Below are 26,027 nucleotides of genomic sequence, written 5' to 3'. Positions count from 1 at the left end.
TCACCTTGTTGTCCATCTGCCTGTCTGCCTGTCTTTCTGTCCAACTTAAAAATCCTTTTCTCATGAATGGATAGACATATCAAGTTGACATTTGTGTCACGTTCTGATGTCTATAGTCCCTTGGTGATGTAACAAACTGAAGCTTCTAAGTCAATGCAATCAAAGGATATGGCATTTATGTCACATATTTTGATACTCGCAAACTCACTCATTGAAACGTGTAGAGTACTTCCCTTTGGTCTAGAATCAAGAAATTTGGCAAAAAGTAGGATTCACATTACAACCAAAGGCAAGGAATCTGAAAACTGTAAATCTGTAATTACATCGCACATGGGTGGTCCTTTGTTAACTGACTGAATTTGTCCATCTGTTGAGATCCATTGCATACATTGTCTGATGCCGAACTTGAAATAAAAAATCGGTAGTTCTGCATTCAGGCTGACTGGGTCCCAACTGAATTCAAAAATACTGATTACAATAATAAGTGTTGCCTGCATTTCACATGACTTGATCTGTATTATTGACATTAATACATTCTGAAGTCTTGAAAACTCTGGGACCGATATCTTGCCAGTATAAATATCAATAATAGGCCAAACAGAAGGATATTCTTCCATTCTCCCATTCCCAGAATGGATGAACTGTGTATGTGTACAATCAAGCTTGTATGGAACCCTCAGTGCGCAAGTGCTATTCGCGCCTGGGTAGGTTTTTTTTTTTTTTTTTTTTTTTAAATGTGAGAAATATTTGAGACATACAAAGAAACTTGACTATTAGCCAAAAGCTGGAATGAACTGATGAGCTGAGAAGTAGCAATGTTGCAGCGGCAGTTGCACATAGAAAAGAATGTCAGAAAGAACACTCTACTTGGCACAGCATTTTGTCGTCAATTTAAGAAAAATGGTTGGTTATGCAAACAGAATGTTTTGAGCATTTGTTTAAAAAGATAATCTTCCATTTATTTTTACAGAGTGATCAGCACTAAACCTGTTGGGCTTTAGAGAATGTCTAACCACTTCAAACATTCAAAATTTTCATACCGATTTTTGTTACTGTATATCTATTATTCTGTAGCCTATATACTCGTTCTCTCACATGTTGAAGACCTTGTGATGATTCCAAAAACTTTGCCATGGACACTACCAGTATTGCACAGATCACAGATTAGTCAACACAATTAACATTAATTTGTTGCTAAGATTTTTGACACAACTGAACGTCACGCATAAAAGGTGGTACTAAAATCCACCCGATAAATAATGCATACAACGCTGTCAAATGCACATTATCTGATACGACCATATGATTTTCAGTTTGTACTTCTGCGAAGTATACTTGTGACTGTCAATTTCTGGCATCAGCAAACCTTTACACAAAGAAAAATTGTTATGTGGTCAGAGATGCCAAACGTGGATAGCAGTTCTACGTGTGCACCAGGCGATCCTGTGGTGACTGTTGGACTGGATGACAGAGGGCAGAGTAAGCCATGTAGCAACAGTTGGGCACATGCTAGTTGTGGATTGCAAGCGCGGGAATGCTACAGCATTGTCCGAATGATGGGTCAGCGGCCCAGTTGCTGTTTACTCAGTGGATAGCAAGGAGCACATCACATTGGTATTAGTGCTTTGGACTCTTTCAGATTTTGGTCAGTGTCAGCATTCAAATTTGAATTTAAACTGGACCATTCGCCTTGGCTAGATGTAGCAATTCATCTATCTGATCGACTCCAATTGTATGCAGGTTTATTCTGTAAATTGAGCTGTTTTCGGTTAGCAAGTCTCGGGAGCATTTTTCCTATTTCCTATGGGACACGCCATGTGGGATGTTGTGCTGAAGAGCGAGTTGGGCTACTCATTGACTGTAGTGTCACAAAATTGTACCGTGGCACTGATCTGCAAATTTCCATGTATACGTGGTTAATTGGATGCCTTTCTGATTTAGACTTTCCGGGTGTGTAAATCATGCTGAACTGTGTGCATGATATTCTTGAGAAGTGATGTGAGCTTCAGGGCACTTAGTGATGAGGGTACAAGTTTGCAGGTTCCACTGGCCGAAATTTGCAATTGAGGGAGTTAGTTAATTTCTGTGATTACAATCAATCCTATCAAGGTGTTAAACTGTATTTGCTCCAAATTGCCTCATGTTCAAGCGGCACGGTGAACGTAAAGTTAGTTAAGACTGAAAGTGATAATTTGTTGTTTATGAGTTTGTCCCTAGCTTGGGACTGCAGTAAAGTGAGCCATGTACTGATGAAAGGAGATGTGTATGCTTCAGAAAATTACAATTAAATTTGTTATTAGTTATTCTGTAACTACTGTAACCTTTGCTTTCTCACAACCAGATTGCTTGACTGGCATGAAGTCATTCACAACTGAATATCCCTGTGACCAGTTATGGGGCACTAAGTGAAAGAGTTTCTGAACTTAAGCTTATTAGGTTTAGAAAGAACACCTTGGATGGTTTAAAATTTTTGAGGATATTGGCTTTAATGTTTAAACGAAAAGGAAACCTGGGCAGTCTACAATTTTGGTGATTATTCTAAATACCTTGGATCACTATAATATTTTGTTTAAAGGTTATTAGTTCTAAAGTTAAAATGAAGGGAAATTTTGGTTAATTTAGAATTTCAGAAATTACTTTTAAATATTTTAAAAGATGTTATGTTATAATATTTTTGCATGATATTAATGTTTTAAGGATTATTGGTTTTAATATTTTAAGAAAAAGAAAATATGAATTTTCTGTACACCAGTGTAAACTAAGTAAACCAATAAATATTCAGTTACTGTGCTTAGCCGCTTACCACACCAGATCCGTGTGTTCTAGCTTGACCAGCTCCACAGGTTAGCTTTCCCTTCTGAACTCTAAGAAAATTTATCAATTTCTGAGATGTCAAAGTTAACATAGGTTTTTGCACCTTTATCACATTACTCTTCTGCCACTGACGTTTTTATTTGTACTTTTAAAAATGTTTACTGTGAAACATTTTAATTACTGTAAATTCATTAAAATGTAATGCTTATTTCAAGACACTTACCAAACACAGGATGCTGCTGCAAATGCCGCATCAGAGCAAATATTAAATTCCATCCAGGAAGAAAAATTAATACAGCTCCAGGAATATCCAGTCCTTTAATGTATTTCAGCAGTCCCTGTTCGTGAAAAGTGAAACAGCAATTTTTAACAAAACATGACATTATCATACAATCCAAAGCATTAATTTAAATTTCTTTGTGAGGATTCATTGGTACCAAGTTACACTCAATCAGCAACTGTATGTCATAAGAGAAGAAAATTCTTTCTGTTGAAATATTAAGCAAATGACAGTCTTACAAAAAAGCACAGATTCAGTTTTAAATTACTTCTTGAGAGCCTGAGTACACAAACCCTCCTTATTTATGTGCCCACTGTTTGATCAATAATACTGTCTGTGTTTTGTCTCTACACAGTATCCCAGGAGGAATGGTCAATATTCAAGGATATGACACGAATGCTAAAAATGGCTCTGAGCACTGTGGGACTTAACATCTGAGGTCATCAGTCCGCTAGAACTTAGGAGTACTTAAACCTAACTAACCTAAGGACATTACACACATCCATGCCCGAGGTAGGATTCGAACCTGCGACCGTAGCAGTTGCGCAGCTCGGGACTGAAGCGCCTAGAACCGCTCGGCCACCGCAGACGGTCTGACACGAATGATCAACTGAAGGAAAGAACTTCATATGTTCATATGCCCTGTTCTGAATGCTTTCTGAGATAGAACACATTTAATGTACATTTGTTTTTTTGTCTACTGGCACACACATTCGTGTGTTACCCACCCTACCTCTTGGTCACTGCAGTATAATTAACTAACCATCAAGATCGCCAGACTTTATGCCATCTGATTTTTGTTTATGGAGTCAGATAAAGTCCAAGACATACAAATGAAAGGTGAATAAGCAAGATGAACCACTTGGTCGCATCATGGAAGTGCTGCCCTTATTATGGAATGTCCAGAGGCCCTTACACAAGCAATGCAACATCGTCTCACAAGAGTGCACATATTCACTGAAGTTGTCAGTGGGATATTTGAACATTTATCATTAACTGTACAACAGCTGTAATGTGAAGAGTATGATAATGCTTTGAGGTGAATGTGTTGAAGATTCGTATTTTTCTATTTATACTTTGCAAAACACACGCTGTAATGTTTACTCACTAATTTACATGTGTACACCTGAAAATGTATTGAGGAATACACAAAATAAACAAAAACGTATATCCCAGTTAATGTGTTCTATCTCTGAAACCATTAGGAACAGGGCATATGCCATATGAAATTTTCTGTTTCAAATTAATGTTTGTATCATATCCCTGAATATTGACTATCCTTCCTGGGACCCCTTGTATACCCATTCCAATATTCCAATCAGGGTTCTTATTGTAATACAAGAAAAACTCATTATAAAAATGTAGTTTAATGGCTGTGCTGGTGCGAAAATGGATTGATAAGCTTTGTAAAGTATGGAAAATATCTTTTATGAAAAAAAAAAATTTCTCCAAAGATCCTTTAGCTCAATGCATTTGGTTCTACAACATCCAAATTTTTTATTACTTCAGAAAAGCATTTACAGTTTTTGTAACTATGAATAAAACAGAATCTTAATATGACAATAATTTCTTCTGCCCAAAAATTTTATAAGAACTGGAGGCAGAATCTTGCTAATGTTATACAGCAGTGAATCTATGGAAAAGGGCAGGTAAGAAACTGTTTCGAAGCATGGGTTTGCCAATGCAAAGACCAATGCCTCAACTATTTTTATTTTTTATTTTACTGATCTTTACTACTACTACTACTTCAACTCTACTAAAGCTTTCTGTAGCACAGATGGTGAAAGAAGATCAATGACACTAGCAGTGGGCTTGAAGTGGCTGTTTCCTGTGTCTACCTTAAGCCATCAACCAAACTTGTATAAGTCCCTATGGCACGGCCTCAGTATCTTCATAATTCTGTAAGACTATTCTTTCACCTTGCTTACCCCCATTTGCAATTCACAGCTGAAAGCTGGCTTCACAGCTGAAAGCTGGCAACACAGCTGCCAGCTGTGGGAGGTGATCTTTCACTGACTCTACTATGTAACCATTTCACCAGCTGACAAAGAGTGAATTATGAAAATATCTCGTCAGTCTTCAAATCAGACATCATGGTATAATGGTTGGTTCACACACTGTCTTTAACACATGACATTTCCAGAGGTCCTACAGAGTATGCCCATCCATGATACCAGAAGTGACCAGAATTAACTGATAAAAATGGAAAGGAATGTTAGTTTTTGAGACAACAGTTCAACAGCATTGTGATCAACAATTGGGGAAGACAGTGCTACTATTCCCTTCCAAAAGCCACATGCTACTGAAACTGTTCACATGTATCAACAGTCTCGGCAAGGTCCTCAAGACTCGCCACTTACGGGTGTTCACAGAATGTAACTGGCAGTAAAAATTAAAACATTTCTTAACAGCAACTTCAACTGCAATTTTCATATACCTTAAATTATTAATGTTTGTGACATGGTATCACTCTAAATCACTCATTTCCAGTCTTCACTGTCCAGTGGCATCACCCTTTAAACCTTCTCAAACTTTGCTTACAACTAATAAGGAAATTTGTGGCTCTTTAAGGAGCTGCTTGACCTTGGTACCCCAGTATTTTTCACACCAAACACACTATTACTGTGCTAGATTGACTGGTGGTAGCACTCTGGCACTCATGAGTGATTCTTCCCCCTGATTTCATGTGATATTTTTTAGAACCTCCATGCCCCTTTCTTCTGTACGTAAGGTCTGCCTGGTATTGGTTTACGTGTGGTTTTTCCTTAATTTTCAGTTCCCAATCATACTATCAACAGTCAACTTGGATAGTTTTAGAAGGATTCAAAAATGTTATGGATATGTTACTCGGGCAGTATCCAAAGACGAGTCAATGTTCGAAGTCACTGAACTCTGTGGACCAATTTATTCTGCTGTTACTGCTTCTCTATTAATGACATAATACTCTCCACTTCCATTTATATTGCTGGCTACACCTCTCATGACACATAATGCTAAATTCCACATTATATAGCTGTGTCTGGGCACTTTTGCGTACGTAGTGTGTATTTCTTACAGTCTAGAAGTAATCTTAGTACCAGGCTGAATCATGGGTGACATCCAACGCATGCTATGTATGCAGTAAACCCTCAGTAACCAGTCAAAAATGAATAATAAGCCTTTTGATTTGCAGTTACAATTACATGATGGGAACCAAGAAACCATGCCACACCATTACTTGCTGGAACTTTGGTTATTTCTTGGTGCAAATCAACTGCTGAAACATATGTCAAATTGAGGTATGACATATGGCAGAGCCTCAGTGGAAGTTTAACAGGTTTAAATTACTGTTGTTGCTACATATTGTTTAGCAGTGTCACGAAGAACAAAAATTATTGCCTACAGGATAATTTAGCGTTACGTGGTGAAATATTTATTAGTAGTGCTCATTTTTAAGCATTATCTGGTTTTGGCTTTAAATTCTCTACTTTTCTCTTTGAAAGAGCTCAGTGCAAAAGCAGATATAGCTACAGTTGTGGCCACTGAGGGATTGTGATGAAAGCTTCGTTTGCTGTTCGCAAATAGATGGAAGCTACATTGACCAATTGTATTGGTGATGGAAAGAACAAACTCCTGTTGCGAATATGCCAGAGAGCTTGCCAGCTGTCATGTCCCACAGAGAATGTTGGTCTGGCACCAAGTCATCACACCAATAGTGGGTGGTGAACTGTTCCAAGACATGAAGCTATTTTGCAAGTAAGGATGTGGCCAATGACCAACAAGACAGTCTTACACTTTTAACAAACAGATCTGAGGCACTGTCTCCCAAAGATGAGACAGAGTCATTTAGATTTGCATCTCCTGCTAGTGTAACTCTCTCCTCTGTCAAAGACAGGGCACCAAAAGATGGGAGAAAGGGGCTTTTAGCAGTAGACTGTACCAATGTTCGACCCATTATGAGCCCTCCTACAGCAATTGTGCCATGAGAGGACGATGAATCAAATGTGTACTCAGTGTGTATCTCGGGAGGAGTGCCTACTGATTGGAAGAGACCATCCCATGATCTACTGGAAGCACTGGTTGCCATCAGTTGCTAATGTCATCACCAGTGACGTTTGCTTGCGTTCTGATGTCATTCTTGGTTCTATCCACAGAATTGGTGATGACAGCTAGCTTCATTTGTGCAGTCTCAGCACATCTGTCGATTTGCATCATCATTCTGAGCACTGATTAGAACCCTCTGACCTGGAGCTGAGTGGAGCGTCTAAACCAGAGATTTCACTGATTCTATAATAAGTTCAGCTGTAGACTCCTCAATATATGTTATTCAGTGGAGACTTGGAAAGTTGCACTATACAGGTAAGGAGTGTGAATCACAGTGTGGTGATAAAACTGCAGACAGAAAGCAGACGTACTAAATTCACTTTAAAACATGTTCTTTGAAAGAGTAAACAGCCATTTGACTGTGTATTATTACATTTCTGTAATATTTAGATTTTTGGCTTTTCTGCCATTATCAAGAACAATGCTAAAAGCTATTGGGCCATTATTATGTCATATTTGTTAAGGCAGTCCAACGCAGGTAATCAAGCCTAACATATCTAAGATGTAATGTAATTGTACCAAGTACACTGCTAAATTCACTAGACCACTATTACGTCATATGTGTTAAGGTAGTCCAAGATCAAGATGTGTTAGTCTAGCTCGCCTGCTTTGGACTGCCTTAACAGATATGACATCATTATGATCTACCAAGTTATTGGTAATGGCATACAAGCAAAAATCTGGATAGTAAAACAGATAAATATAGTAACACAAAGTCAAACGACAGTTTACTCTTTTAAGAAGTACTGCAGGACTGTGGCTCAACACCATCGAAAACTTTTTAAAACCTGTATTTGAATACCACCAAAGCAATGTGAACATTACACAGACCAAAAAATTACATATTGGTAATAAGCATGAATGATGTTGAAAAATGATCTATACTATTTGAAGTGAACGAGCGAAAGAGGCACTGATAGAATTCCATTTAGATTTTATACTGGTTGCACTCTGGAGTTGGCCACTTTCCAAGTTTGCATGTATCTCGCATAAACGGCAAACAGTCCCACATTACTGAAAAAAAATAGTACACTTCTCCTGTTTCTCAAAATATGAAAAGAATTATCTGGGAAATGTCACGGACATGCAGAATAAAATCACTAAAATCTGCCCACTGCAGGATCCTTGAGCATATCCTAAGTTCAAATATTGTGATGTGCCTGAGAGGGGAAAATAATAATAATAATAATAATAATAATAATAATAATAATAATAATACTTACACAAAACACTGATTGCCTTTTTCTATATATCTTGCAAACAGTAGATGCATGTGAAATTTAAATTACATTTTCCTAGATTTCCGAAAGGCATTCAACCACAGTAACACATTCTTGATTAACAGCCAAGTTATGATCACAAAGTCTCTTTGCAGCTATGCTGTTGGCTCAGTGAATATTTGGCTAATAGTATGTTACACTGGATGACCAATGCTCTGTTACTGAGTGTACCCAGAGGAAGCATAGTAGAATCCCCCTAGAGTCTCGAAATACGTTAACTTATTTATCAGATGCTGTCGGTAGCACCATAATATTGCTCGCTGATGAACTACGGGAAAGTATTGTTGGCAGATAATTAAGAGGAAATGCAAAAATTTCCACCAACTGAAAAAAATTGCAGCAGCTCTGGTTAATACTGAATAGTTCTAAACTGTTACAGAGAAAATCAGCTGCTTAACAACATTTCCAGCTGCAGAAAATCTTAAGCATGTTTACAGTAATTAATAATATTTACTTTAAGGAACAATTTGTACTTCCTTCTTTAAAGTTAAGATGAAATGAGTGGGTACCTCCCTATGTTATGTCATCGGCTTCCAATAACTATCAATTTTTTTTCTTTTTTGAACTTCGTTATCTCTCTGATACAGTTTATGTAAGATGTTGCAGGTACATGAAAACCTGCAAATCAATTATCAAGCAAGGTTCAATTTAAATTCATTGTTCAGTTTATTCTTCTCACTGTACTGATTCCACTAATATCATTTAGTTTGATTATAGATTATGTTGATTAAAAGTTACAGATCACTGAAATTAATACCACATCTCAGTAAGTGCCTAATAAGCAGAATCCAATACAATGGCCAACACCATTCAAAATTTCAATCTTCCAGCAACATTTTAAATTACCTGAAACTAATTACCTTCTGAAATAATTAAAATTTTAAGTTCTGAGCTATTACCAATTTTCATTGCAGTTTTTCCCTAACCACTGTTAGATTCTACTCTTTAAGTACCTACTTTTAACTTAATTTTTCTGTACAATATAATGCATGGCACTAATTAATTAACTCACTAATTAATAGTTTCATTTAATTTACTATGATTTTCAATATGGCACTCATACATCCAAACAAGGCGATTCACACCCCACAAGCATAATAGTATCTATAAATTTTTCTAAATTTCTAACCAGTAACATTTTCATAAGCCAGATTTTAGTTAAGGGTTGCAGTTCAGTCAAAACCAATCAAGCCCATTTTGAGAGTATTATGCAGTTTACATAAAACAGTTTGTTCTTACAACTCTGTTGATTGGTACAGCAAAGTTCACTACAGCCCATCCAGTAGAGGGAACAGTTCAACAGAATGTACAATGCCGAAGTCGGGTATGTCCAGTCATTTGTTTCTTAGTAACTCAATGACACTACATTCTAGTTACTTCTTATTGTGAATCTTCATGTCATGTGGTTGACTGTGTTAGATCTCAACAATGACCTACCAGGACAGCAATAATCAATGAGAACGTATGTTTACAGTGTAATATTCTTTAATTTTGGTGTGTCTGCTCAACTTGAAAATCACTGTGTTATTCCAGTGGGGCAGTGCTGCCACTTTACATAGCATTTAACTCTGGATCTATGAAGATCATGATCATGATCATGATCATCGTCGTCGTCATCGTCATTCCATACTAAACATTACTAGTTATGTGGTTGAGGTTAGGTTTACTACACTATAACTTTACAGCAATAACTATGAATAAGTGCAGTATGCAACTATTCGTTGGCTTGCATTTAAAAGAATCTAGTGTGTCTGTAACTAGCCATTAACAATAACTTTTAATCACATCAAAAGTGAAAAATTCAACTCTATATACTGTGTGGGCTACATTAATGGAATTATCCTTCTATCAGCATCTCATTTTCAGCCAGTTACAACAATCAAAGGAAGAGGCATCAACTGCTGAAAGCAATGAAGCAGGTGAAGTGAACTGGTTAAAAATCTTGTTCTCAACTCAATATATACTTTGATAAAGCAATGTTTATATAACCTCATTTTTTTAAAAAAAGAAGAAAAATTGGTCTACAGGAACAAAATTTGTGAGAAAGCAACAATTCTTTTTCACAAAATGTTTCACCACAAAGCATAAAGCGCGTTCAATGTACATGAAGGAAAGGGGATTCCATGCTTCGTAACTTCCTTATGCAATGCTGGGAATACAGATTAGCTTGTTTCTTCATGTTTTCATCACAGAATATGTTAGAAAGAACAAATAATATTCTTGAGGTGAAATGTTCTCATCTACAATTACATGTTGTTCTGTTTGGATTCTTCTTCATGTACATCAGTATCTGGAATATGATCTGTGGTCATTCAGACTTCTTCAGTCTGCCCTCATCCTAAGTCTTCTGCACTGAAATGTGATATCCAAGGCAATGATATCATTCCTTGTCCTTGAAGTAACACAGTGACTCAACAATGAAAGCTTGTTTGAAAACAAAACTACTTTGAACTGGCACACTGAAAGAACTTTCAACTAAAACTTGAATGAAAGTGCCCACTAATTTCTTTCAAACATTCCTTGCTTGACCTCCCCAAAAATTCCTTCTTGAACATAGTTTTCCTCATCTATCAGGACTGTAAGTTGCTATCTTCAAAGTATAATTCCTATCAATTTCAAACCACACCTCTCTATGCAGATACAACTAAACACATGCATGACAACGTGAGTCCACTGCAAAGATTAACACCCCCCCCCCCCCCCCCAATACATACAAGCCACATATTCTAGCTGCCACCTCCTGCCAAGTAACGAATCTGAGGTCTTGCACCACATAAGGAATTTGCAGTGCCTGGAAAAGGCAAAGCATAATCCAAAGCATCTCTGGTGCCTTCATGTGACTACAGAGTGGATCCAACATTATACACTGAAGACAAGATAGCCCTCAAAACAGTGGGTCTTGCAAGTCATACATGTCACTACCAAAGGATGAACAATGAACTAAAAGTAAAATCTATGCAGCATGGAAAACACAACCAATATATGAGGGGAAAGCAAAATGTAAAGGGACTTTGGCAACTTCTCCCTGTAGGGCTTGGTAACACTGCTGGTATCCAAGACTGAAGTACAGTTGTCTACAACAATTCTATGTAACATATCATTCTTATTCCCATGTTAGTCACCCTACTGTAGCAGACCACAAAACACTGCAGCTCCGTTGTCAATTTGCACCAAAAAGAAGGAAATGAGGGCAGTGATTCACTTTTTGGTTCCAGAAGGCACTGTGAACAGTGAGAACTATTGTAATGTGCTGCAAACTAATCTGAAACCTGCAATCACATCCAAATGTCACGGAAAACTGTGAAAAGGTGTCATCCTGCAGCAACATAATGTTCAGCCACATTCTGCCAAAGGTATGGCTGAAACAATCAAGGAGTTGGGATTCGAATTGCTGGAACACCACCATACAGTCCAGGCCTGGCTCCAAGCGATTTCCACAAGTATGGACCACTGAAGGAAGCACTCGGGGGAAGAAGATTTGCAACCGATGCAGAAATCACTGATGCAGTGTAAAATTGGTTACAGGTGAAACCAAAAAACTTTTGTTCAGACGAGATCAAAAATTTGTGAAACACTGGAGAGCGTTTAATGCAGAGAGATTACTTAGAAAAATACTGTACGTTTCAGTTTTCTATCATTAGAATAAATATTCATTTTCTCAAAGGTCCCTTCACTTTTTGACTTCTCCTCATATAACAGTATAATAATGTATAATTTTGTTCCTACAAGTGAAAAAAAGTGAGTCAGTAGGCAGACAGTAATTATCATTCTGCAGTTCTCACACAGCAATAAGCTTACACTTACCCTTTAATCCTCAAAGCAGTACTAAATTTTCTAAGCAGTTCACAGAAACATTAAATACAGTTACAACTACGTCATGAAAGAACCAACATACCTCTATAAGTTCAAAACTTATTTCCTTCTCGCTAAGCTGTGCCATGGCATTCCGTGTCTGTGGTGAGTATTCATTTGATATCACTTTATTTAAGTTTTCATCCTGATCCTCGCCAGTTAACTCAGAATCATCTTTGTCTTTACGTTTCTTGCGATTGTCCAGTGGTGGAACAAAATTTAACATTTGTATGCTATCCTCAAGGAAATACTCTGAAAAAAGCAATGCAACTATCAGAAACTGTCTCCCCCACAGGTTCTACGAGTTCAAACTATTTCAAAATGTCTTAGCAGCCATCCTATCATATTTTAACATTACCTTGTACTGGGTAAGCTCGCCCAGGAATTTCAATTACTGGACAGTTGTTGAAATACTCGCTAAAAAGTGTTGTATCAATCGTTGCCGACATGAGAATAAGTCTGAGATCAGGGTATGTATGGATCATGTCCCTTAACACAACCATTATGAAGTCTGAGTTGACATCTCTTTCATGAATTTCATCAACAATTACATGAGATACACCTCGCAGGCCATTTTCCAGCTTCCTTAGCAGAACTCCTGTTGATGGAAACAGAGTCTTTAAATATTACATATATTGCATATCAAACAATGGAAAAACCAGGATGGAATGTTATATTAAACGTTGTAGGTAAATACTGCTGTTATGTTGATGAAAACACTAACATTGATGAAACTCAGTGAAGTAAACTTACCAACTGTACAGAACATAATTGCTCCATATGGACGAGGCAGACAGGATTCAAATCTCACACTATAGCCAACACTATTTCCCAACGGTTCTCCTCGTTCATTAGAAACACGATCTGCTACAGAAACAGCAGAAATTCGGCGAGGCTGGGTTATAACTATATTACAATATGCTCCCTGACCTGCCTGAATATAGTCATCCAGAATATACTGACAAACCTGAAATAAAATGGTAATGGGGAAACCTGTTATACAATATTCAATTAGAAGGAAAAAACTTATGAATGCGACAATAAGTAAAAAACGTTTCACCTGTGTGGTCTTTCCACAACCTGTGTTGCCCCTAATAATGACCACAGGATGTTCATTAATGGCCTCCATTATCTGAGATTTACATGATGCAACAGGCAATGTGTTACGTTCTTTTACCATATTCTGTAGAGCAGTATCATTTTGCATTCTTTCCCGAAAACTTTTCTGTAGGTCTTCACTCACTCCATCCATGTTAGCCTGTAATGTCAAGAACATAAAATTTACTCTATGTTTCTTGCCAATAACAGAAATTAACTTGACTTAATTGTAATCTGCACAATCACTAAAAAAATTCACACAGAATTTGCTTCCTTGTTTGGGGTTCAGACTGAGTCTCGGTATCCTAGTGAGAAGAAAAATAAAAACTTCAACAAATTTTGTGTCAGCTGCTTGGCCAAAACCAGTATCCATTGTGAACAGGGATTTGGGGCACACATGAGTGTGGTTTTATACTGCAAAAAATACAGTCATTCCAAGATGGTGATAAGTTCGGAATAACAGACACTCACATATAGCTGACTGATGGACAGCAAGCGCAAACACGCGCCCGCGCGTCCTTTGCTGTCTCTGACAGAATTACAATGTCGTCGGCGAACCTCAAAGTTTTTATTTCTTCTCCATGGATTTTAATACCTACTCCGAATTTTTCTTTTGTTTCCTTTACTGCTTGCTCAATATACAGATTGAATAACATCGGGGAGAGACTACAACCCTGTCTCACTCCCTTTCCAACAGCTGCTTCCCTTTCATGTCCCTCGACTCTTATAACTGCTATCTGGTTTCTGTACAAATTGTAAATAGCCTTTTGCTGCCTGTATTTTACCCCGCCCACCTTTAGAATTTGAAAGAGATTACTCCAGACAACATTGTCAAAAGCTTTCTCTAAGTCTACAAATGCTAGAAACGTAGGTTTGCCTTTTCAACATTGTCAAAAGCTTTCTCTAAGTCTACAAATGCTAGAAACGTAGGTTTGCCTTTCCTTAATCTTTCTTCTAAGATAAGTCATAAGATCAGTATTGCCTCTCGTGTTCCAGTATTTCTGCGGAATCCAAACTGATCTCCCCCGAGGTCGGCTTCTACCAGTTTTTCCATTTGTCTGTAAAGAATTCGTGTTAGTATTTTGCAGCTGTGGCTTAGTAAACTGATAGTTCGGTAATTTTCACATCTGTCAACACCTACTTTCTTTGGACTTGGAATTGTTATATTCTTCTTTAAGTCTGAGGGTATTTCACCTGTCTCATACATCTTGCTCACTAGATGGTAGAGTTTTGTCAGGACTGGCTCTCCAAAGGCCGTCAGTAGTTCTAATGGAATGTTGTCTACTCCAGGGGCCTTGTTTCAACTCAGGTCGTTCAGTGCTCTGTCAAACTCTTCACGCAGTATCGTATCTCCCATTTCGTCTTCATTTACATTCTCTTGCATTTCCAGAATATTGTACAAGTATGTCGCCCTTGTATAGACCCTCTATATACTCCTTCCACATTTCTGCTTTCCCTTCTTTGCTTAGAACTGGGCTTCCATCTGAGCTCTTGATATTCATGCAAGAGGTTCTCTCTTCACCAAAGGTCTCTTTAATTTTCTGTAAGCAGTATCTATCTTACCCTAGTGATATATGCCTCTACATCGTTATATTTGTCCTCTAGCCATGCCTGTTTAGCCATTCTGCACTTCCCGTCGATCTCATTTTTGAGACGTTTGTATTCCTTTTTGCCTGCTTCATTTACTGCATTTTTTTATTTTCTCCTTTCATCAATTAAATTCAATATTTCCTCTGTTACCCAAGGATTTCTACTAGCCCTCGTACTTTTTACCTACTTGATCCTCTGCTGCCTTCACTACTTCTTCCGTCAAAGCTACCCATTCTTCTTCTACTGTATTTCTTTCCCCCATTTGTGACAATTGTTCCCTTATGCTCTCCCTGAAACTCTGTACGACCTCTGGTTTAATCAGTTTGTCCAGGTCCCATCTCCTTAAATTCCCACCTTTTTGCAGTTTCTTCATTTTTAATCTACAGTTCATAACCAATAGATTGTGGTCAGAGTCCACATCTGCTCCTGAAAATGTCTTACAATTTAATACCTGGTTCCTAAATCTCTGTCTTACCATTATATAATCTATCTGATACCTTCTAGTGTTTCCAGGATTCTTCCATGTGTACAACCTTCTTTTATGATTCTTGAACCAAGTGTTAGCTATGATTAAGTTATGCTCTGTGCAAAGTTCTACAAGAAGGCTTCCTCCTCCATTTCTTCCCCCCCAATCCATATTCACCTACTATGTTTCCTTCTCTCCCTTTTCCTACTCTTGAATTCCAGTCAGCCATGACTATTAAATTTTCATCTTCCTTCACTACCTGAATAATTTCTTTTATCGCTTCATACATTTCATCAATTTCTTCATCATCTGCAGAGCTAGTTGGCATATAAACTTGTACTACTGTAGTAGGTGTGGGCTTCGTGTCTGTCTTGGCCACAATAATGCGTTCACTATGCTGTTTGTAGTAGCTTACCCGCACTCCTATTTTTTTCAAATGGTTCAAATGGCTCTGAGCACTATGGGACTTAACTGCTACGGTCATCAGTCCCCTAGAACTTAGAACTACTTAAACCTAACTAACCTAAGGACAGCACACAACACCCAGCCATCATCCTATTTCTTTATTCAATATTAAACCTACTCCTGCATTACCCCTATTTGATTTTGTATTTATAACCCTGTGTTCACCTGACCAAAAGTCTTGTTCCTCCTGCCACCGAACTTCACTAATTCCCACTATATCTAAATTTAACCTATCCATTTCCCTTTTTAAGTTTTCTAACCTACCTGCCTGATTAAGGGATCTGACATTCCACACTCCAATCCGCAGAACACCAGTTTTCTTTCTCCTGATAACGATGTCCTCTTGAGTAGTCCACGCCCGGAGATCCGAATGGGGAACTATATCACCTCCAGAATATTTTATCCAAGGGGACACCATCATCATTTAACCATACAGTAAAGCTTCATGCCCTCAGGAAAAATTACGGCTGTAGTTTCCCCTTGCTTTCAGCCGTTCGCAGTACCAGCACAGCAAGGTCATTTTGGTTAGTGTTACAAGGCCAGATCAGTCAATCATCCAGACTGTTGCCCCTGCAACTACTGAAAAGGCTGCTGCCACTCTTCAGGAACCACATGTTTGTCTGGTCTCTCAACAGATACCCCTCCGTTGTGGTTGCACCTACGGTACGGCCATCTGTATCGCTGAGGCACGCAAGTCTCGCAACCAATGGCAAGGTCCATGGTTCATTGGGGGAGGGGGGGGGGGGGGGGGGGCAATTCTTTATGCATTAAGTAAATAATGCAAAAATTTATGCATTAAGTAAATAATTTTGCGAAAATGTACGTCAGTGTGAGATGCAGGTTTGCTTCATTTATATAAAGAAAGTTTCAAAGCAGTGTGACAGATGACTTCAACTTCCTGCTTTCCTTTAAACATAGGGGTGAATGTGACTCATTGTGTGGTGGGGGAAACAGATTATTTGTTTAGACACTTCCAAATTGTACAGTAGATTGGTAAATGAATCTCCACTTGGTGAGAAAGGCATTTAGGCCTTTTAAAGATCATAAACACATGGGCACAATCTTTCTGAATGAGACTCAGATATTTATTACGGGTGAACAGACAGGATTTCAAAATGGTTCCACATACAGTAGAGTAACGCATTTTGAAATATGACGACAATTTACGACTGCCAATTTCTGTTTCCCTAAGATTAACAATCTCTATTCACACTCTCAATTCACTGCAGATTCTTAGAACAGTGGACAGTGAGTTACTGAATTTTGAAGTATTGTAATAAATATGACCAATAATGAAAAGATAACCACCTCATCATTCCACTGTAATTTAAGACTTATAATTTGAAATAATCAAATATTTTTAACCAATATAGAACACGAAACATTCATGCCACTGGACAAATTTCCTGGTGTGACCTGTTCAGACGCCTTAAGTTGTTAGGAAATGGTGATATTCCTTTAATTGAAGTTGTTCTCTGAATTTCATTCATAACTCTAAGCAGTGTCCTGCAAACAAAATATGCTACACCAGATAAGTTGTCTGGCCACAGATAGATAGTGGTACCTGTGTGAAGCTGGGCTGGGTCGGTAGTTTTGCATGTATAAGCAACATGAAAACATTGTAAAAGGGTATCACTTGCATTTTGTGAACAATGGTGAGTCAAGAAAACCACTCACAGAACTGATTATTTTTTGATAGCGATTAGTAACTGAATTTAGTGACAGATTATCTTTGTGCGCTTCAAAATACATTTTCAGCAAATTAGACAAAAATCAGTGACATAGAGACATGTTGCAATGTTGAAAGCATCTGACAGTTTAAGTTACAGAGCTACTGATTCTGTAGTCAAGCATCATGATGCTTTACATACTGCAACAAATAATAGATTCAAGACTAGTACTCTAGATCACATCAGAAACAGATTGCCTGTCCAATTCCTCTTACAAGCAGCCAAAAGTGTCTTGCCACTGTCTCGAATCTGTGAAGAACAACTGTTTCTGAGGCAGTGGGACCTGTGAATCGGATCATCATGCTGAGTGCCTGCAAGTATATGAACTGTGGAAAGAACAGACACAGAACATCTGTACTAAAAATGTTCCGATTTCTTGTCAAACATGAAGAAAGGTTACAGAAGTGCAGCTTGAATTCAGATGGAAGAATACATAAATTGTAATTAAGAATTAATAAAGAATCCTAAGTATGGGATCCTCTCTATATTTTGTAGCTGTTAGATGCAGGCACAACAGGGTAACTGTGCTTCCTGCACAGGAAGCTATGACGTACCTTTTGCATTCCTTGCTTCTGTTTTCATTTTTTTTTTTTTTTTTTTTTTTTTTTCAAAAGCAAAGAGAAAAGGTGAAGCGGTAGCCCAGCGTAGAGCAATGTAGTTTTGATTTTCTAATGTTAAAAAACTTTAGATGTTTTTCTTGTTTTTCGGTAAGAGAAAGATCTCGCTCTCTGTTAATGAATGAAGGTAGACACACGTTATTTTAAAGCGAAATTGGCAGTAGCCATTATGGTCATGAGAATAAGTAAAAAGTCTATATTTGGCAGTACATAATATATAAAAATCCAAGAAACTCACCCGTGTACTTTGGAATTATTAAGATAAGGGAGATCACCAGTCTCATGGGATTAGAGAAGGATGGGGAACGAAGTCGGCCGTGCCCTTTCGAAGGAACCATCCCAGCATTTGCCTAGAGCAATTTAGGGAAATCACGGAAAACCTAAATCAGGATGGCCGGATGCGGGATTGAACCACCGTCTTCCCGAATGCGAGTCCAGTGTGTTAGCCACTGCGCCACCTTGCTCAGTCAAGGGGTTGGGAACGGGGTCGGAATAGAGATGGATAAGCATACTGCATGCATCCAGTGGACGACAGAACACCACTGAGGGTGGGATGGGGAGGATAATGAGCAGGATATTACTCATTTCAAGGCACGACAAGAGGTAGTCTAAATTCTGGCACAAAGTGTTTCAGTTGCTCCAGTCCTGGGTCGTACTGAGTCACGAGGGGAATGCCCTCTGTTACTTACAGTGTGAATGTGGTAGGTGGTAGGTGCCAGTGCATGGGAGATTGTTTCTGGACAGGGTTGGGAGGGTAATTTCAGTCTGTGAAGGCCTCAGTGAGACCCACCAACATATTTGGGCAGGGACTGCTCATCTTTACGGATGTGACAACTTCGGATGGCTAAAATGTATGTAAGGACTTTGGAATGGATGGCAGCTGTTGAAGTGGAGGTGGTATTGGAGGTTAGTAGGTTTGATGTGGTTAGAGGTATTGATGTAGTCATCCTTGAGGTGGGGGTTAACAATGAGAAGCTGGCATGTTGGGTTGAGGACCAGGTGAAGTGAATGGAGTAGTAGGTGTTGAGGTTCTGGTGGAAAGTGTATAGGGTGTTCTCACCTTTGGTCAAGATCACAAAGGTGTCATCAGTGAACGTGAACCAGGTGAGGGGTTTGGGATTTGGTGTAGTTAGGAAGGATTCCTGTAGATAAGCCATGAAGAGGATGGCATAAGTTGGTGCCATGCTGGTGCCCATTACGGAACCATAGATTTGTTCGTGGGTGATGCCTTCAAAGGTGAAATAACGGTGGGTGAGGATATAGCTCATTATGGTGAGCAGGAAGGAGGTTGTAGGCTTGGAGTCAGTTTGGTACTGTGAAAGTTAGTGTTCAACAGCACAAAGGCCATGGGCATTATGGATGATAGTGTAGAGGGAGACTGCTTTTATAGTGACCAGCATGGTGCCAGGTGGTAAAGGAACAGAACTGTGAAGAATCTGTGGAGGAAATAGTTGGAGTCTCTTATGCAGGAGGATAAGTTATGGGCAATAGGCTGAAGGTGTTGATCCATGAGAGGAGGGATTCTCTCAGTGGAATCACTGTAGCCAGCCACAATGGGGTGTTCTGAGTGGTAGGGTTAATGGGCTTTAAGGTCACTGTAGCAGGATTTGTAGGTGGACATATCTCACAGCTGGCGGAGTCCCACTGCCATGTACTCTCTGTTGTTCATAACCACAACGGTGGAGCCTTTGTTGGCAGGTAGGATTACAAGGTTGGGATCAGTATGTAAGTGGTGGAGTGTACTTCTTTCTTCAGATGTTTGGTGAATGATGGTGAGGCAAGGTTTGAAGTTAAGAAATTTTGGAATGTTAACAGGGAGTGATTTGTGCACACAAAGGGTGGATTACAGTTGGATGGAGGAGTGAACCGAGTCAGGCAGGGTTCGATATTGGCTTTGGGTTGAATCCAATTGACAGTTGGTGGTAAAAAAGTGTTTCCACTGCAGGGAGAAGGAGAGACAGAGTCTCTAAGCATATTTGAATTTGGGAGTGGGGCAAAAGGTATGGCCTTTGAAAAGAGCTGACCCTTCTGTGGGACTGAGGCATTTGGAGGACAGGTTCATGACTGGGTTTCAGGTCTCTTTAGATGTTGGTGGGAATGAGTTTCAGAGGGTGTGATAAATTTAGTTATTGTACGAGGTTTGATTTTGTCTAACACTTTTTCCTCCATTCCATAAACTCTCAGTTTTCCTTTGTTTCTATTCTCTAATGCATTACTTTACTCAATGTCATCCTTTTCTTTCTCTTCTTTCCAGTGTTTTACTGTCACCTTATAAATAGCACATACTGATTTCCAAGCCAAACTGGATCAACAGTCTCATTTGTGATACACAATCTGCTATGTGATCACGCAGATCGATTGTGCACCATCTCGTGTCGTGACTATAAGGAATTTATAATGCAGATGAATGAAAACCTTGGTATGCACGAGTAAATGCTTGTAAATGTACATCAAAATAGTTCTTTAGTCAGAACAGAATTCATTATTTCTATTTTGCTTAAAGTAACAGTTTAACAGCACTACTTACAGTTGCTAAGGGTCCTTCATCAATATTACAGCTGGTCCAGGCATTCCAATTTGGTTGTGGTGGAGACCAAGGCACTACACCAGCAGACTGAGGTTTTGCAGTAATGAATTCTTCAAGAACATGATCAGTAACCAAGGACACAGGATTTTCTGAACTTGCAGGCTGTAAGTTATTACAGATTTATTAAATTCAGACCTAGAAAGTTATGAAATATAGTATTATTCTATTTCTAGTTGTAACTGAAGCTGGCACTTGGTGCTTATTTCTACTGTGCATACTTAAGTGAGAACGATATTTCAGTGGGAAACTTATATATCACACCAGAAATACCTGAGGTCATATGTTACGCACATGAACTTCGTAAAGATATAATAGAACTACAAATGTAACTTAATATATATTTTCAAATAATACAGAAACTGTACAAAATTAGATGATCCCAAATCATTTTTAAGTGCAAAAGATCAAACTCATCAGTTGGGAAATCAGAAGTGTAGAAAAGAATTTAAATGTTGGGAGGTGTACTAGATTATATTCAACAACAAGTTCAATATCTAGAGAGAGACACACAACAAAAGGTTTACTACTGAACAGAAGCACAGTGTGTTTCTACATTAGTTACACAATAGAAGCCTTTAATTGAGAAATAGGTATGATGCAGAGGTGCTCAGTGTTGTTTATAGTTTCATGAATCCAAATCCACTACTACAGTTTATAGACGATTCAGGACTACATACCACAAGCCACCAGCTCAAAGACACTGTTATTAATGACGTCATCATCAAGTTGTCGTGTATCTCCACAGGGATGTGCCAACTTTGACTGGACATGGTGGAATAATATCCTGGCAACCATAATCACCTGGTTAAACCCAATGGACTTCTGTGTAGGGGGTTACATTAAAGACAGTGTGTTTGTTCCTCAACTTCCGGAAAATATCGATAGGCTGTGACAATGGGTAACACAAGCAGTTGTCATCATACATCAAGACTTGCTTCTTGGGATATGGAAGGAAACTGATCACAGATTGGATATTTATTGTGTTACAAAAAGTAGCCACATACAATATTTGTAAATAAAACTTGAAGATATGCTACATTCAGTGCTGTACCAAACATTTCTGCAAGTTATTTACCTTTTCCACAATTAATGGTTACTTTTGTATAAGTAATTTATAAATACCCTGCATTGGTGCAAACAGCCAAAAATGATGTACATATACAGAGAGCAAAGTAAAATGAAATACTGAACAGAACGAGGCAGCTATTAAACAGATGGCAAGAGTTTCATTAAACAATAAGAATGAGTATGTCGCTCCTGTCTGGAGGAACTCTGCACATTCTAGTCAAGTTGTTATGGCTCTCTATGAGAAAGGCTACATAGTCGCAGAGTGCCTAAGACAAAGTCCCCTAAATAATATCTTTCAATTGGTGGTAGCACTTCAAGACGTATGATGTCACATAGCATTAGAGATCAAAAGGAAGTAGCAAGAAACAGATTCACAGCGGCACTCTTGCTTTCCTATCATGCCTGAAACCCAGAAAAAGCTTCCTTCTTACAACAGCACTAATTCCAACTACAGCAGAACTCCATCAAACTGAGATGTGGAGACAATGTCTTGTGAAGGATTACAGACAGCAAAAAGGAAGCAACCAACCAGCTGTCATCTGTAATAAGGGACTCGAAAGACCTTCGACAGACTGACAATAGCAGTGATAAAATGTAAAATTAACTTTGAAGTAATGGGGTATCAGTAATGAACTTTGTGAATGTGGGGCAAGGCAGAGCTGTGAACACTAGTTGGTTTGGAGTAATCAAAGGGAAGCCTATGATGTGGAAGAATCGTTTTCAGTGAAAGCCCATGTCATTCTGACTGCTGAACATCTGACTCACAAAGTGTGAATTCTCTTAATCATTAATATTAGATCATAGTTTTAAGATTATATTGTATTGTTTTGCACTGATAAATGAAAAAATTATGAGAAATTTAGAACTGAAAGAGCAGTCAGACTAAGAGGTTCCACCATGAAAACTATTTGCAGCAGTTGTAAATGAATTTTGCAGACCTTTTAGCTGGAAAAAAAGAAGGAATTCATCTTAATGGAATATGCCTGAACTACCTTTGTTTTGCTGGTAACATTTTACTGTTTACATCTACTGCAGAAAAACTTTCAACAATATATCCATAACTCAATAAATTAGTTTTGAAAGCATATCTGAAAATCAATTACAGTAACATTAAAGTAATTTATAGCTAACACACAAAAATAAAATATGTACAAGTTAACAAGGTATTCATAGATAAATTGATGAGCATCTACTTTTATGTCATTTCAACTCAGCCCCTACAGGGGCAGTTACAGAGTTAACTGGAAGAGTAAATATAGCACGCAGTACTTTTGGATAACTGAACACTATTTTCAAAGCTAAGTTTATGATGTGGTTGAAAAAGAAAGCTTACATTATTAGTGTAAGCAGTTTTGATTTGTGGTTGTAAAACATTTAAATGCAAGAAATATTAAATAACCGAGGAAATGCAAGAAATATTAAATAACCGAGGAAATGCAAGAAATATTAAATAACCGAGGTTTCTTCAGTGAGCAACAGAGATGTGCACATGGGGACTTATTAAGAAAGAGGAGAATGAATTGTAATGTGGCACCACAATGGGAGCCATGCTCCATTCCAGCTCATTTCATATAAAATCATTGCATATAAGGAAATCTTGTTGCCCTCACGCCACAGATGTTTTTGAAAAATTGGTGTAAGAAGTAATGAAAGTTAAAAGCATTTTTTCCTGAATGTGTCTTCATGAACTGGTGTTGGTAGCAAAGGTGGGTTGGTTTCTAAAATTTCTTTCTGCCCTCCCCCCCCCCCCCCCCCTTTTTTTTTTGCAAATTTCAGGAATTTTTTTGCCGAGTTTCACCATCTTAATTTCTGTTTCACATAATGCCTACTGCCATTTTCAACATAGAAAGTGGTTTGTTCTGTTTAGTAATTTCAAACAAAGAACATAAATAAAAGAATATTCATTTCATTTTGTGAGTCTTAGCTAGCGTACAAGAAATTACTTTCAGTTCACATAAAATATACCCGTAACATCCTAAGAAGTGTTCATTGTTTTAAAGAAGTTATCAATGGAGAATACAGAATCTGATCCGAAAGTATATAAACGATTAGTGCTTGTGCTACGATCAGGCAAGGTCATTATAATACTTTCAGATGGAATTCAGCACCCATCACCAGGAAATAACCACAAACTAATAAAAGTCCACTTGGTCTCAGGGATTTGATCTTTGCATCTCAAGAAATTTCCAACAGCAGAATTGGTTATTGCAGATAGCGGTAATGAATATTTATTCTTTATGCGTAATGAAGGTCCAATGCTTGACAGTAACATTTTCAAAATCTTGGAAGGATTTCAGCTCCAGTAAAAACTGAAGCATTTACATTCTTTGCGGCACTCCCAAGGGAACCTCCACATCGCACCCCCCTCAGATTTAGTTATGAGTTGGCACAGTGGATAGGCCTTGAAAAACTGAACACAGATCAATCGAGAAAACAGGAAGAAGTTGTGTGGAACTATGAAAAAAATAAGCAAAATATACAAACTGAGTAGTCCGTGCAAAACATAGGCAACATCAAGGAGAGTGGAAGTTCAGGAGTGCCGTGGTCCCGTGGTTAGCGTGAGCAGCTGCGGAACGAGAGGTCCTCGGCTCAAGTCTTCCCTCGAGTGAAAAGTTTACTTACTTTATTTTCACAAAGTTATGATCTGTCCGTTCGTTCATTGACGTCTCTGTTCACTGTAATAAGTTTAGTGTCTGTGTTTTGAGACCGCACCGCAAAACCGTGCGGTTAGTAGACGAAAGGACGTGCCTCTCCAATGGGAACCGAAAACATTTGATCGCAAGGTCATAGGTCAACTGATTCCTCCACAGGAAAACACGTCTGATAGATTCTAAACGACACTGGTGACAGCATGTGTGTCACATGACAGGAATATGTTGTCGAACCACCTAACTTGTACACTTGGCGAATGGGTAAAAAGATTCTTCTACCTTGCCCGATTTAGGTTTTCTTGTGGACACGATAATCACTCCCAAAAAGTGATGAAAACATAAGAGTTTGTCACATAAACTGCAACAGTTTCACAGTCGCACAGTTTTCCCTGTGCTCTGTCAAAACATATGTTTTTAACGTTTTCAAATTTTTCCGTGTGTAGACCGTCGAACCCTGCATATGTCCAAGCAAATCTGAACATGTCCTGAAATTTTGGAGAGCGAAGTTACGTGAGTGCCTGAACTTTGATAATTGTCTGAAAATAAAAAATAAAATTTTTCACTGGAGGGAAGACTCGAACCAACGACCTCCCGTTCCGCAGCTGCTCACGCTAACCACGGGACCACGGCGCTCCTGAGCTCACCCTCTCCTGGATGTTGCCTATGTTTTACATGGACTACTCAGTTTGTATATTTTGCTTATTTTTTTCATAGTTCCACACAACTTCTTCCTGTTTTCTTGATTGATCTGTGTTCAGTTTTTGAAGGCCTATCCACTGTGCCAACTCATAACTAAATCTGAGGGGTGTGCGATGGGGAGGTTCCCTTGTCAGAACAGAGGTGCAGCATACGATCCTCATTTTCCAGATTGGAAACAAATTTCTGTAAAGAGTCAGTATATGATCCTTTTCCACATACAGCGTGCATAATCAGTTTTACATTTTAGCAAAAAATGCATACACATATGCTATGCAGTCTGTGACTGCTTACTGTGACATTCTTCTGGGTGAGGCTCACAAAACTTTGATAAACCAATTTTATCAAAAGGATACTTTAATCTTTTTGTCTCATACACTCTTTTGCAATTTTCTGAAGGGACAGATAGATGTCGCTATTCTGCTTCGCATTTAATAGTTTCTTTTTGACAAAATACCATCATCTTATTTTTTAGTAGTTCCCGCAACTTCTTTATCATATATTCAGTAGGATTAAAAAATATAGGATTCTTCTATATTCTATGCAGTTGATGCTAATGTTGGTGCTAACATTAAGTATTTGTGGAGGTTTTCTTTAACAAAAATTCTACTAAATTTCTCATTTTTTAATGTTGAATAATATGATAATATGAATTAAGTGACACACAAATTAAGAGGGTGAAACTTGATTTTGGTGAAAAATTCCTTGGAAAAAATTTAATCACACTATATCATAGTTGACCATTTTATC

The 26,027-nt window shown here is 38.2% G+C and overlaps 1 protein-coding gene across 3 annotated transcripts in view; it reads right to left on the bottom strand.

The window, feature by feature from the left end:
- The window catches only part of LOC126481955 (dosage compensation regulator), a 169,624-nt gene that overhangs the window by 57,141 nt on the left and 86,456 nt on the right, over positions 1 to 26,027 (bottom strand). For all 3 annotated transcript variants that reach the window (XM_050105926.1, XM_050105918.1, XM_050105933.1), the window contains 6 exons: positions 20,803 to 20,964; positions 13,370 to 13,567; positions 13,063 to 13,276; positions 12,668 to 12,907; positions 12,353 to 12,561; positions 3,038 to 3,152 (listed from right to left, as the gene is read on the bottom strand). In XM_050105926.1, the coding sequence (XP_049961883.1) occupies positions 3,038 to 3,152; positions 12,353 to 12,561; positions 12,668 to 12,907; positions 13,063 to 13,276; positions 13,370 to 13,567; positions 20,803 to 20,964 (1,138 nt within the window). The remainder of the gene's footprint in view (positions 1 to 3,037; positions 3,153 to 12,352; positions 12,562 to 12,667; positions 12,908 to 13,062; positions 13,277 to 13,369; positions 13,568 to 20,802; positions 20,965 to 26,027) is intronic.

Source organism: Schistocerca serialis, chromosome 1 (assembly GCF_023864345.2).
Source record: "Schistocerca serialis cubense isolate TAMUIC-IGC-003099 chromosome 1, iqSchSeri2.2, whole genome shotgun sequence".
NCBI lineage: Eukaryota > Metazoa > Arthropoda > Insecta > Orthoptera > Acrididae > Schistocerca > Schistocerca serialis.
This window is presented reverse-complemented; position numbering and strand designations above follow the sequence as displayed.